The sequence below is a fragment of the Saccopteryx leptura genome, chromosome 3 (assembly GCF_036850995.1).
Source record: "Saccopteryx leptura isolate mSacLep1 chromosome 3, mSacLep1_pri_phased_curated, whole genome shotgun sequence".
In the NCBI taxonomy this organism is placed as follows: domain Eukaryota; kingdom Metazoa; phylum Chordata; class Mammalia; order Chiroptera; family Emballonuridae; genus Saccopteryx; species Saccopteryx leptura.
In genome coordinates, this window is record NC_089505.1 from 10,316,089 (window position 1) to 10,330,755 (window position 14,667).

The window sequence follows — 14,667 nt, forward strand, 5'->3', positions numbered from 1 at the left end:
CAGGACCGCAGAGCGTGGGACAGTTTAAGGGCGGACCAACCACAGACCGTAGAACCATCATGAGGCAAAACATAAGAAGCCATAAAAACTTAAAGCAATTTTATGGTGACTACTACCAGCAGAAATAACCAACACAGACACACACATACACACACACACACACACAAATGAATAGTGGCTTAAAATTCATACATGGTAAAAAATTAAATCATCAGGAAAATTTGTTTCAGTAGAAATAAGAGTTCTATAAGAAAATTCCTACTGGCAATGTTCATGGTATTTTAAAAACCCACAAAAACCAAACAATAAGAAAAATCCTTAGTTATAAATTTTATGCAGAAAAAATTACTCCAATAAAAATAATTTTAATGAAATAAAAATATAAATGGGCAAAATTGGAAATAGTTTAGCTTTGCAATGGAGAAAATTGATTAAGGTCTTCAAGTGGCTTAATAGTGTTCCCAGAAAGTATTTTCTCCCACAAAAATCCATCTGTGTTGTTAAAATTGTAATTATAATGATAATATTTCTATTCTGAGATACAGAATTAAGGTGTCTTTGGGGGAAAAGTCTAGCAAGTCAAACTGGAGGCGACAGCATCTTGTTCCCACAGAACTGCTCCCGGCACTGGGCTCTCTGGGATGGTGCAGGACCGTGAACGGGCTGCTAACAGGGCCAGTTAGCAGGATTGGGAAGCCACGCTTCCTAAACCTCCTGTCCAGAGGAGACCCAGTCCAACAACTCATTTAGGAAACAGTGAAAGATAAACTTCAGTCTTGGAAATGGTGATTGGTTCTGTGTACTGCAAGAAAAAATGCTATATGAGAATTTGACCAAAGCCTGACTAGGCAGTGGCACAGTGGATAGTGTTGGACTGGGACACGGAGGACCCAGGTTTGAAACCCCGAGGTCGCCAGCTTGAGCGCGGGCTCGTCTGGTTTGAGCAAAGCTCACCAGCTTGAGCCCAAGGTTGCTGGCTTGAGCAAGGGGTTACTCGGTCTGCTGTAGCCTCCCCCCCATCCCCCCGTCAAGGCACATATGAGAAAGCAATCAATGAACAACTAAGGTGCTGCAACGAAGAACTGATGCTTCTCATCTCTTTTCCTTCCTGTCTATCTGTCCCTCTCTCTGTCCCTCTCTCTGTCTCTGTCATAAAAAAAGAATTTGACCAAAGAGTGGGGTTAGGGGAGGGATAAGAGAGGGAGAAAGGAGAAGAGGAAAGAAGGAGGGGAGGGAAGGAAAAGAGGGTGAAGCAGGAGGGGGAGGAGGAAGGGGAGGAAGGAGAAGAAGGAGAAGAAGGTGAAGGGAAGGAGGAGGGTTGGAGGAAGAGAGGGAAGGAAAGAGATGGAGGGGGACAGACCAAGAGAGAGAAGGGATGAACACACACACACACACACACACACACACACACACACACGCTGTGTCTAGCAGAGTGGTATTCATTATTCAGATTCTGCCAACGCACAGGTGATTTTTTAAAGACTTCCTTTGATCTGATTCCCTTATTGGTGTCAGGGTAGCCTTGACGCGGGAGACACTTTCCTAAGTAACTAGCCTTGGTTTGGGAGCGCTCGGTTGAGGTCCTGGCATTCACATCCTTAGGACTATGGAGGGGCGGGAAGAGAGGACGCATGAGGAAGTGAGCAGAGGCAGGCTTGCTGCTTTGCCCTGTTTTCACCTCTGGACAGGTCCATCTCTAATTGAAACAAAATGCTTCGATCCCAGACTAGTTGCTCAGTACCTGAGTGTCGCTGAGTGAACAAAGAGATTGAGTTTCGGAAGCCAGTTTCCAAGCAGGACCCCAGTGACCCCAGGGAGACCTCCCTGGACCCCTGCTGCCATTCTTTGCTGTCTCTTTAGCTGCCATAAAAGTTATTGGGGAAAGTTCTTTCCGGAAAATGCAGTGTAAAGGAAGGTGTTTGAAGAGATGTGTAACAGACCCTGAGACACACAGCCTCCTCCGGACCACCTCCTCCTCTCCAGAAAGCTGGGGAGGAAGCTGTTCAGATCCTTGGCAAGTCTTGAACAAATTACTCAGGTGGGCAATTTCAAGCAGCTCCTATGGGCTTCAATAAGTAGAGGTATACTACGGATAGTTAGGACTAATAGCCCTAATGATAAAAAGGTTCCAAATCTAATTTTTCATTTTTTAGTTAGACAGCACAAATAGATGCGCTGAGAGCTCACGGAGATGTCATCTGACTTTGCCCAGCTGAGAACTAGACGGGGGTGGGGGGCGCCACTGTGCCGGCCCCTCCTATTTCCTCCTGTCACATTGCAGGTCGCTTTTCATAAGAATCTATGTTTGTAGAAGGTGAAGATAGAACTGGGAGGGGAAAGAGGAGAATTTCTCTTCAAAACATACTGTCATGTGCTGCGCCAACCCCAACAAGAACCTCACAGGCTGTGTGTCATTGTTCCCATTTACAGATCAGGACAAGGAGGGATGACATTTAGAAAGTGTCCGACCAGCCGAAGGTCACGCAACTCGAGACTGGTGAGCCCGTCTCCTTCCTCTCCCCCTCCCCCTCCTCCTCCTTTTCCGTTTTGACTTATTTGTTGTGGTATAACTTACACACCATTAGAAGTGTGCCACATTAGAAGTGTTAACCATTAGAAGTGTGCCACATTAGAAGTGTGCCACATTAGAAGTGTTAACCGTTAGAAGTGTGCCACATTAGAAGTGTTAACCATTAGAAGTGTGCCACATTAGAAGTGTTAACCATTAGAAGTGTGCCACATTAGAAGTGTTAACCGTTAGAAGTGTGCCACATTAGAAGTGTTAACCATTAGAAGTGTGCCACATTAGAAGTGTGCCACATTAGAAGTGTTAACCGTTAGAAGTGTGCCACATTAGAAGTGTGCCACATTAGAAGTGTTAACCGTTAGAAGTGTGCCACATTAGAAGTGTTAACCGTTAGAAGTGTGCCACATTAGAAGTGTGCCATATTAGAAGTGTTAACCGTTAGAAGTGTGCCACATTAGAAGTGTTAACCGTTAGAAGTGTGCCACAGAGTCCATTTATTAGCATGCGCAACGATCACTGCAATCTAATTTTAGATAACCTTCACATTCCTCCAGAAAGTTCTGTCATGCCCGTGTGCGCCGACCCTCACTCCTCCCCCTGCTCAGGCCATCACCCATCTGCTCTCTGTCCCCAAAGATTTGCCCTTTCTGGACATTTCATAGACACAGAATCATGTAAACACAATACGTGGTCTTTTGATCTGGCCTCTTTCACTTCACCCGATGTTTTCAAGGTCCATCTGTGCTGTAGCATACGTCAACACTTTGCTCTTCTTTATCCTTCAGGGTATTTCTACGTGTGGACGTGCCACATACTCATCGCTCATTTGTTCTGCCCGCTACTGAACACTGAGGTTGCTTCCAGTTTGGGGCTGTTCGGTATAATGTTCGGCTACAGACATAGGTTTCCATTTCTCTTTGGTCTACACCTACAGAAGAGACTTGCTGGGCCACTGGCACCTTTGAGCTTAAAGTCTTGAGAAATTTTGAGGAACTGTTTCCAAAGTGGCTGCCCCATTTTTTATTCCCACCAGTAATGCATGAGGGTTCCAATTTCTCCATGTCCTCATCAACACTTGTCAGTCTTTTGGATAAGAGTCACTCTAGTGGGTATAAAGTGCTATCTCATGGTGGTTTTTATTTGCATTTCCCTAATAACTAATGAGGTTAAGCATCTTTTCATGTGGTAATGAGCCATTCAGACATCTTCTTTAGAAAAATATCTGTTCAAATCTTTACCTATTTTTAGATGGATTGCTGTCTTATTGTTGAGTCATAAGAAATCTTTATATGTTCTAGGGACAAGAACAAGATACTTTATCAGATATATGATTTGCAAAAATTTTCTCCCACTCTGTGGCATGTCTTTTTGTTTTCTTAATGATGTCTTCTGAAGCACCAGAGTTTTAAATTTGATTAAATTCAATGTATCATTATTTTTCTCATACAGATCATGCTTTTGGTGTCATGTCTAAAAACTCTTTGTCTAATCCAAGATCAGGAACGTTTTCTCCTCTATTTTCTTCAGCAGTTTTATAGTTTTAGCTCTTTTATTTAGGTCTCTGATCCATTTTGAATTAAATTTTGTGTATGGTGTGAGGTAAGGATTCACATTTATCTTTTCGCATATGGACAACCAATTTCTTTATTTGTTCTGGGTTTTTTTTTCAGATTTTCTATTTCTTCTTGTGTCTTTTCGTTGTGGATGTTGTGGCTTTCTAAGAATTTGTCCATTCATCTAAGTTGTCTAATTTGTGGCATAAAGGATTTTAAAAGTAGGGTCAATGGTGATGTCCTTACTTTCATTCCTGATCTTGGTCATTTGTATGCTCTCTCTCTCTCTCTCTCTCTCTCTCTCGATGGGGAGGAAGTAGTAAAATTAAAGGTTTGTCAATGTTGTCGACCCCGAAGACCTATCTTTTGGTCTCACTGATGTCCTCTGTTGTTTTTCTGTATTTGAGTGCACTGACTTCACTCTCATGGTTAATACTTCCTTATGATGGCCGGCTTTGAGTTTAGTCTGCTCTTCCTTTTCTAATTTCTTGAGGTAAAAGTTTCAGTTACTGTTTTTTTCCATACATCTCTCCAAACCAAGCCAGCCCCTCAGACAGGGAGGCTGGTGGTCTCCAGGGCTCTGCCTGTCCAGGTGGAGCCCCTCACCTCAGGAATGCAGGGTGGGGGCTGGAGCAGCCTCAGGTGAGAACACCAGAGACGCCCACTCTTCTTATCTGAAGTCCAAGTTTCATGTCGATAACCACTCCTCAATACAGTCGAATTCCAGATGGGTGAAACGCTCGTTCCCAACCACTTTGTCCAGTTTTGTCATTTCCTCACGGGGACAGGATGCCTTGGGCTAGTCATGCCTGCCACACCAGAGTCCTGTCTCTATAGCCTCTCTTCTCTCCTTCACAGGAAACAAAATTTGGTTTCAGCCTTCACCCCCATCTAGTTCTCTCACAGAATCTGTCTCCAGGGGGGACGAGGGCAAAGCTGGTTATAAAAATAGATTTATGTTGCCCTGGCCGGTTGGCTCAATGGTAGAGTGTCAGCCTGGCGTGCAGGAGTCCCGGGTTCGATTCCCGGCCAGGGCACACAGGAGAAGCACCCATCTGCTTTTCCACCCTTCCCCCTCTCCTTCCTCTCTGTCCTTCTTTTCCCCTCCTGCAGCCGAGGCTCCATTGGAGCAAAGTTGGCCTGGGTGCTGAGGATGGCTCCATGGCCTCTGCCTCGGGCGCTAGAATGGCTCTGGTCTCAACAGAGCAACGCCCCAAATGGGCAGAGCATCGCCCCCTGGTGGGCATGCCGGGTGGATCCTGGTCAGGCGCATGCGGGAGTCTGTCTGACTGCCTCCCCGTTTCCAAGTTCAGAAACATACAAAATAAAATAAAATAAAATAAAAATAAATTTATGTTGAAAAATACTTCCCTGAGGTTATCAACTAGGAACAAAAACAAAATATTTTTAAATGCACTAGTGAATGGCTCAACTTCCTCAATGTGAATACGGACAAGTGAAAACGGGGCCTTGTAGAACCTGCATTTCCAGCAGAGACGTTCAAGGGCACCCTTTATCATTCACTGTGTCAGAAAGGCAGAAAACCGGGTCTAGGCTTGACGATTTAGCAGCGGCCCCTCGCACTAACTGGGAGGTAGGGACAGAAAGCAGGGTCACGGGGCTGGGGGAGACACTCTGACCAGTGTGGGGAGCCGGGCTCTGTGTGCACTCCCCCAGGAGAGGATTTCCAAGCCATGTGCTAATGTGACGCGGGCATCGACTACCTGGTTTCTACAGGTCAGGTTCTAGGCCTTGAGGACACTGGGCCTGGTCCCCCCGCCCCCTCTGACGTGACAACCTGGGAAGAACGAGGGCTGAGACCCAGGAAACCTGCGTTTGAGGCTCTGGCTCTGCCACTTTCTCCCATTTGACCTCTTTCCCACAAGCTTGCTTGGAAGTGACCGAGTCCAATGACAGCCTTTACAAATTATTAATGTGCTATAAATGTAAGGCCTTAAATTATAAATTAATGCCCTGTCTTGAAATCCTGCGATGCAATGACTAAGAAAAAGATGTCTCCCCAGTGGAAGAAATGGATCTTCTTTCCTCTTCTTTCCTACCTCAGGACACAAAACGGCTGCTGCCCACCTGACTTCTCACCATACACTCCCACTATCGACTCCTTCCCTGCTCTCCTCCCATAAGACAGGGGTGAAGGGTGGAGGCAGATGCTCAGAGAGGGACACAGCTGTGCTTTGGTGCTCGGGGATGATAGAGCAGACACTACCTACGAAGGCCCACGCCTGTACACTGTGGAAATGGGCATCTTTCAGCTGGGTAAGGCTGGGCAAGGAAGCCCAGGGAGCCAGAGGACCAGGGAGAGAACTGTCTCTGCCAAAGGTTTCACACGCCTCACCACCATTCAGCGTCATCGCTGCCCCAGTGCCACTCTTGTCAAACTTTCAACGTGCCACAGCGAAGCCACACGTTCAAATATGCACACTCCTGAGGGCAAGAACAAGCTCTCTTCTGAATTAGAAAAAAGTACTTTAAAAGTTTGTGGTGTAAGGGATTGGGATTTGTTTCAATAGCTTTAAAATGGATTGCAGTGAACTCTTTGTCCTAGGATTTCAATGTCTAAGGAAGAATAAAGCTGTCCGTTTAGATAAATATCACAACAACGTATCTTTGTGGTGCCACAGTCAAGAAATTCTGGACCCTAGGCGGATGTTTAAGACAGCAATCTACAATGTAACCTTCCCGGTTCCTATCATGGAAACCAGAGGTCAGCTTCCATGGTGACACAAGGTACCCACAACGACAGACAGACCTTCACGACGGACTCAGACACTCGGGCTTCGTGGAAGCGTTGGGACACACAGCTCAGGGCGGTACCCCGGCTGCCCGTACCACGAGCTTGCCCTGGGGCACCGGGCCTCGGCCTGACCTCCGGCCACTCTACATCCCAGCTCCTGCTCGGGCCATCCTGCTGCCAGAGTGCACGGGCCCCTCCCCGGTTACTCGCCACTGTCCAGCGCCCTGCCCCTCTCGCACGGGCACCTCAGCCCGGCCTCCCACGCTGCGGCCGAGCACGGGTGGGAGGGGACCAGCAGCTAAGGGCAGACCTCCAGGGTTACCTATTTGCCTTTCCAGGTCGGCGGCCTCATCGGGCGTGGCTCGCGGGAGGACACCGGGGTCACTGAAGCTCGTGCGAAGCAGGGTCCCCATCACGAAGAAGAACAGAATGCCGCCCACCACGGGAATGGCAGGCGTGATTTCCACCGCTAGGTACGGGCAGCTGCCAACAGGTCAGGAGGAGAGGAGGGGGGAGAAAAGAAAGGAAAGACAATGTCAGTAATCAACAGTAAGCAGTTCGTATTTTCCAAGAAGCGAAAGGTTTCTTTGGAGAAGTGAAATTGATTTCCATTAAAGATTCATCTGTGCTAAGCTTTTCCATCTGGGGAGGTCTACAGTTCTCTCTGGCGGATGGTTTAACCCTCCGTTCCCAGCCACAGCGACCACACCACCCAGGCCCTCCGCTCCCAAGCACCACCCGGCAAGGATGCTGCGAAAGGAAGACAGTACTGCCTGTGCTCTCAGGGTCAGATGCACAGAGCTGGTACCTCGGGGCCGTAGACACAGCCCATGAACCTATGTGATCCTCCTACCCCTCCCTGGAATTGCATGAGTGAAGAAGACACCGGCTTACAACTGGCTGGTCCTTCCCGGGTCAAACAACTTGGAGTACAAAATGCTGAGAACTGCAAATCACCCTCAAAAGGCAAAAAAGCATTTTTCAATACTTCAGAGCTAATCTCTTCAAAAGAGGTTAATGAGCTATGGACATGAACTTGCAGGCCAGTTTCCGGAAAGGATTAAAGGGACTCCATGGCTGGGATATTATAATCCCATGCCCTTCAAGGAGGCATTTGAGCTGCCAATGAGGAACAAACATGGCCCCATTCATGCTACGAGACCCCTTCACTGGCCTTCACCCTGTGAGCTGACATGGAGCCAGGACTGTGGTGAGTCAGGCAGAGGGAGGGACCCTTGGGACAGACTCAAGTCTGTGCCAGCTGCGCTCTGGGCACCCAGGAGCCAGCGCAGCTTTAAGCAGCACACCCTGGCTCACTGTCACGGCCCTCTGACACCACAGAGTGGGCTAGAGGCCCCTCAGTGAGAACCAGCTCAACGCCTGGAGCTGGGTGAAGGATGGGATCTACAACGACCATGGTCAGTCTGTCGTCACCATGCTCAGTGACATCGTGGGCATCGAGGAGCACACCGCAGAATCACATAATTACAACACCTAGAGTAGAAAGCGCCTCCTGGAGGACCATCAGGGAGACACTTCCAGACACTGAAGATGAGACGGGACGCTGGGGAAGGAAGGACTGGAACGCTCTGCTCAAGACGAGGAGGTGGGCGGGGCTCAGCCACGGGGGCACTGGGGGCTCTGATCTTGTGCGGCGCTTGCAGGGGAGGTGGGGAGGTCCCTGGTGGGATAGAAAGGGGACGTCCAGGCTTCGAGGACCACAGGTCATGATCTCCTTTGCCAAGACCAGAAACTGGCATGGCGGAGCACGGGGTCTTCACGAGGCACATTGACGTGGACATTCGGAGTTGTCCCTGGGAACCAAAGTCCAAAGGCCTGTCCTGAATTCCCTGCTCTGAAGAAACACAGAGACTTCCCAACAACTCTTAACAAGGAGGACAGTGACCCCAAACACAACCAGATGGGATTTCCTGGCAGGCAGATAGATGATCTCCAAAAGAATCCTGTGACTCAGAGACAAAAATATGATTCTAGGTACTGAAAAGTGTTAAGTGAGATAGGCATTTAAGAAACTGGCAAATAGCCTGACTGGTGGTGGCGCAGTGGCTAGAGCAGCGACCTGGGACACTGAAGTCCCAGGTTCGAAACCTTGAGGTCGCCAGCTTGAGTGTGGGGTCATCCGATTTGAGTCAGGCTCATCAGCTTGAGCGTGGGAGCATTGACATAACCCCACGGTCACTGGCTTGAGTCCGAAGGTCGCTGGCTTGAAGCCCAAGGTTGCTGACTTGAGCAAGGGGTCACTGGCTCCGTGGAGCCCCCACCCACCCCATCAAAGCATGTAGAAGCAGCAATCAATGAACAACTACAGTGACACAACAACAAACAAACACCTTGATGCTTCTCATCTTTCCCTCTTTCCCTCTCTCTCTCTCTCTCTTTCAAAAAAAGAAACCAGCAAACAGCACTTAGTGTATACTCCTGGATTTGTAAAGGGATATTGTCCTGCATCTATGAGTCCCAACAAGGAGAGAAAAGATTTTAAAGGACGGCACTGCTCAGGGTGCCTCCCTCTCGTGGCCTGGTGCAGAACTTCACTTCAACCTGAGGCATGGAGAGAAAAAAGACTGGTCAGGAAGTGACCACCTTCCCCTTAGAGAGTCAATATGAAGTGACAATGACAATCACATTCCTACTGCATCCAGCTCGGTCTTCAACATGGGGTCGCCCCCCAGCTGTGCGGTGTGGTGCGGTGCAGGGGACTACCACACAGCCCCCTTTTCAGGGCGTCTCTAAGTGGGGCACGGGTAGGCTGCAACATGGAACTTGTATGACGAGCCGGTGCGAAAGGTCCATTGCTTCAGGTCTGTCGATTAAATGAATCTCTGATATCAACCTGGAGTTCATTGATATCAAGAAACTCAGGCTCTAGAAGCAACCATGACCTGTAGTAAGCCTCAAAAAGGTGCTCGTGTTCCACGATCAGAAAGAAACACAGTTCACATGGAAAGCACAAAATTGACCCAATACTAGATTTCAATTTGTATGTGTCAGACCTATTTTAAATATATATTTATTTATTTTATTATTATTTTTTTAGTCTAAAAGCATTCACTCCAGGTGAGTTCTTTTTTCTTTTTATTGGTTAGGGAAATGAACAATTGTGTAGAAGAGAATTTTCCAGAATTTAAATTCAGACATCAACAGAAGAATGCCTGTTTGAATAATGGTAGAGAATAAAACAGGCCAATGTTCTTCCTCTTTACCATTATTCATGAGTTTGAATAAGAAACAATTGGTCCAGTTGTTCGGTGACAGCATCCAGGGCACAGCTGCACCGTATGACAGGGACGGACCAGCCAGCAGGACGTGACCCACCTAGGATGTTTGAGCTGTGACTTGTTCAACTTTGTGCGGCTTCTCCAAGGACCGATGATTCCATGCTTCCCTCCTGGGAAGGTGGTTTAATAGGTCCTAGTTTTCAATGTGTTTGTTTTTTCCCTTTAGGGTCTAAAATGTAACCTGGTTGACCCCAAATTTTGATTCCTATTAAGCCATGTCCTGAACTGTTTCTTGTTGTCCCAAGTGCACGACACCGCGGGAAGGGCTGATGGATGGCTCTAGAGGCCTCCTCGTCACCTCCACCCGCCTCTCTCCACCTCCCACGAGGACACCCCCTGCCCTTGCTAACAGCTGACATTTAAAATTGAAAATAAATATCTTTAACCTAAGGTTTATGTCCACTGACACCTTCTCATCCCAGAGACAATGCGTGGTGGTTTAAGTTCCTGGCACTTGAGCGTCTGTGAATTTCTTCAGCCTTTCCAGGAAAAGAAGAGGAGGAAGAGTCTCGCTGACAGGTGAACCCCGACCACCTGCCCGGCTGCTTCTTCCTGTGTGCCTGGTCGTCCGATGTGGAGGAGTCTCACCGGAGGCTGGAACACAACTTTCTCAGTCTCCCTTTTAAACCTGTTCCTGCTCCTGTCCCTGCGTGAAAACTCAGGCAGGTCCCAGGACTTTCCTGGTCATGAGATGAAGGTAACAGGAAGTCCTTCAGTCACATTAAGAAGCAAACAGTCTCATCTAGGTAACTAGAAGTGCAACAATCCCAGTGAATAGTGGAAGCTTCTAACTGGATTGAGTTAAAGCTCCTCCACATCCCCGTCCGGCCACGGGCTGTTTCTGGCCCTTCGTGGCTCAGGGTGGGAGGGGGCCGGAAAGCGCTGCTTTGAACAGCTCTGCCACAGGTGGCTTGGCACACTCGGGGTCTACCAGATGTTTACATCTGGCTCTGAGTCTGAGTTCTCTCGCAGGCCCTGTGAAACCCAAGCGCCTTGCCCCTAGGCGCCACTGCCCTCCTTCCCTCTTACACAGCCAGCGGGCAGCCCTCTTCTTGCCCAGGGCCCACTCTTCTACCCTTCTTCCCCCATCCTGTCTTCTCAGGAACCTGGATTGCACTAGAGTGTCACCTGGGGGACGGCTGACCAGCCATCTCTGCCCCCTGCCCGCCCCAGGCTCCCTTCAATCTGCCCTCACCACGCTGCCAGCCCTGTCCCCTGGCCTCGGCTTAAAGGCCTGCAACGACTCCCCTTTTCCCGCCAAAGTACGTTCGGCCCCTTGTCTGGCCTCCATATCCCGTCGCACGTACCGGTCTCCAGTTTCTCCCTCTCACCCTCCGCCCCCACACCCCTTTCCTCGCGCGCGAGGGCAGGCTGACCCCTCAGCCCTTCCAAACAGTCTCCCGCCCACCCAGGCTCTGCGTCTGCAAAGCCCTCACTAAGGCCTCCCCAGCTTTCAAGTCCCTATAAAGACCTTGTGAAAAAGCGGTTCTTGGCTCAACCCCAAGCAGAAGTGATGGCTTCTTTGTCTGAATGTCAGTAATATTTTGGTTTCCCCCGCCCTCTGGTCCTGGAGGCTGTTTGTGGACATGCCTCAGGTACCCCACGGGGCTGGAGTCCTGCAGGGTGAGACCAGGCGCCGTTGACCTCTGTGTCCTCTCCAGCACCTGGCACAGTGTGTCACACACTGTAGGTGCTCAATAAATACAAGACTTGCTGAGTAACTCAATGAATGGGACCCATTGACTGAATTTTACTGCCACACGGAATAGCGGAAAGTCACGTCAGCCAAACCCTCAACGGCAACAGTGTACCTTGTGTCTCGACCTCACTCCTCTGTTCTAAGCTTGGTAGGTCCTGTGACTTTTTTCACACAGGTGCAAAGGATCTGCCCTGTCCAGGAGGCGTCTGCAGCTGACTTTATAAGGAGTGGTCTCCTGAGTTGAGTGTGTAACATGAACACATAATTCCCTGGCATTAACTAGAACCTTTAACCCCTCCACACACTGAAGTTCTAGCAGAGAAAACACCTTGTTGGTACAACTTGATACAATACAAGGGGCTCTGTGACAGCCCCCTGTCCTACCAGCCTCTGTGTGACAAAGAACCATGTTAGTTTCTCTTTGAAATTGTGGACAGTACTCTCTATAAAAGCAGCAGAATCCACGTCCCTAAGCAAACCGTCCGATCGCTGCTACACGGACCCCTCCCAGCTGCTGCTCAGGGAAGCAGAGAGCGCCTGTGGTCCTTCCGGTAAAGGCGAGGCAGTGAGCGGACCCTGCCCCTGACAGCCAGATCACTAGACTCCCAGAAGGAGGTTGGCTAGTGGGAAATCCCAGCCAACCCACAGTCACCGACCGGGCTTAACGGTTAACGCACTGGGAGGAGCAAAGAAAAGCTCTTAGCCCGTGTTCAGACCACTTGAAAATGGCTCCTTTCGGCCCTGGCCGGTTGGCTCAGCAGTAGAGCGTTGGCCTGGCGTGCGGGGGACCCGGGTTCGATTCCCGGCCAGGGCACATAGGAGAAGCGCCCATTTGCTTCTCCACCCCCCCTCCTTCCTCTCTGTCTCTCTCTTCCCCTCCCGCAGCCGAGGCTCCATTGGAGTAGAGATAGTCCGGGCACTGGGGATGGCTCCTTGGCCTCTGCCCCAGGCGCTAGAGTGGCTCTGGTCGCGGCAGAGTGACCCCCCCACCCGGAGGGGCAGAGCATCGCCCCCTGGTGGGTGTGCCGGGTGGATCCCGGTCGGGCGCATGCGGGAGTCTGACTGTCTCTCCCCATTTCCAGCTTCAGAAAAATACAAAAAAAAAAAAAAGAAAAAAAAAAAAAAAGAAAATGGCTCCTTTCTATCTCTGAGCCACGGTGTGGGGATCTCCAACACCTAGTACCATCTGCGATGGAGGAGCGCTCCTTCCCCCGAGGGGCTGGATGTCATACAAGATGGCGGTGCAGCTGCCAAAGCTATAAACACCAAATGGAGTCCTCTTTCCGTCTGAAGAAGTGTGACCTACATACAGCTTGGGGCCACGCGGAAAAGAGTCTAGGAGCATCTCAGTCTTCAGAATGCTCAATGGGAAAGCGACAGGAGGAAAAACACAAGAACTGGAAAGCATGCGTTTTCATAACATAAAAGGAAGGAGCTATTGTGGCGCCAGACCAAACAAATGCTCACGTCATGAGAAGCCTTTAGAACAGCCCCCTTCTGGCCCACACACCGCTGTGAGCTGTTTGACTTTTGATACAATGATTGAATGCCTGTTATAAACTGTCAACTCATTGTGCAACGCAGGTAAAGAAAGGGCCTGCCAGGTAACATGTAAAAAATGTAGCATTGCCGAAGATTGGAAGGAGTTTTTCATTTGGTTTCTTTTTGGGTTTTTTTTTTTTTTTTCAGTTCCAAGAGCAATCTTCTCAAATCTTTAGGAAAAACAATGAGCTGTGCGTTGATTTTTTTATACATGAAGAGTGAAACCATTTTCTGGGTGCTATATTACCTGCAACCATGCAATTAGTGTGTTTTGTTATTATAACAAAACTGGTTCCCGTGACACAGATACTGACATCCCAGAATCCGTCCTTTCCGTAATTCTGCATTCAGACTTAGAGACTGTGTCACATGTTGTAACTTGATGTAAAACTGATTCCTTGGACCCAAATCCTGGGACTAAATTAATTTCTGAAGCATTTCAGATAGAAAACCTGGATTTCATTATCACATAGCTACATCTCTCTGTTTTTCTACAAGACATTGTTTGGGGAGGAAGATTAGCTTTACTTAAAAACAAAACAGAGTTAGCAAGCTGTAGCAGAAACATTAAAGCCAACTGGCCCCTGGAAGAAAAAGTGGAGAATCTTTTCCCATATCAAACGGTTCAAGTCATCTGTTAATATTTTGCCTACAAACGGATGTGCATACAAAACAAGCATTAGCGGTAGCTCGGACCTGTCCCTGCAGCATGGCCTAGCGCTGGTATTCTCCTTCGGTGCTGTGCTGGTGAACACTCTTCCTTGTCAGCCACAATGGAGTAGGCCAGGAGTGCTCCCTCAGGAAGGGGCGTGGCCTCACTCCGTGGATGCCACACGCCTAGAGGGCTCCTGTGTCTCAGGGATCACAACGTTACCCTGCTGGTTTAAACGTCAGAGTCTTCATTGCGATGCGTTCCCATAACAAATAGTGAAGGCAAACGGTCACAAATGAAATAATCTGAGCCCATGACTCACATGTCTGAAATAACAACAGAGTGGCTTTGTGAAGAACGGAGGTTGTGAAGGTTGCAATAAAAATGATCTTTTTATCCTTTTCATATGAGTCACTGTAAAATAGCTGTCTTTTTCATTTACAGTCAAGGACATAAACACGATTAAGTTTATGATTTGTTCCTTAATCACATACTTAGCAACGTACCATTACAAGACAAAGATAAGCATATTACTTGGAGATAAATAGAGGGAAAGGGAGACTCAGCAATAACAGCCATTCACAACTCCAAAATGGGGGGGGGGAACCCCAAATAGATGATTTCATAAAACTCCTAAGAG

At 48.6% G+C, this 14,667-nt stretch overlaps 1 protein-coding gene across 2 annotated transcripts in view; it reads right to left on the bottom strand.

Moving 5' to 3' along the window:
• The window catches only part of ZDHHC14 (zinc finger DHHC-type palmitoyltransferase 14), a 252,365-nt gene that overhangs the window by 97,063 nt on the left and 140,635 nt on the right, over window positions 1-14,667 (bottom strand). For both annotated transcript variants that reach the window (XM_066372942.1, XM_066372943.1), the window contains exon 2: window positions 7,158-7,318. In XM_066372942.1, coding sequence (XP_066229039.1) covers window positions 7,158-7,318 — 161 coding nt within the window. The remainder of the gene's footprint in view (window positions 1-7,157; window positions 7,319-14,667) is intronic.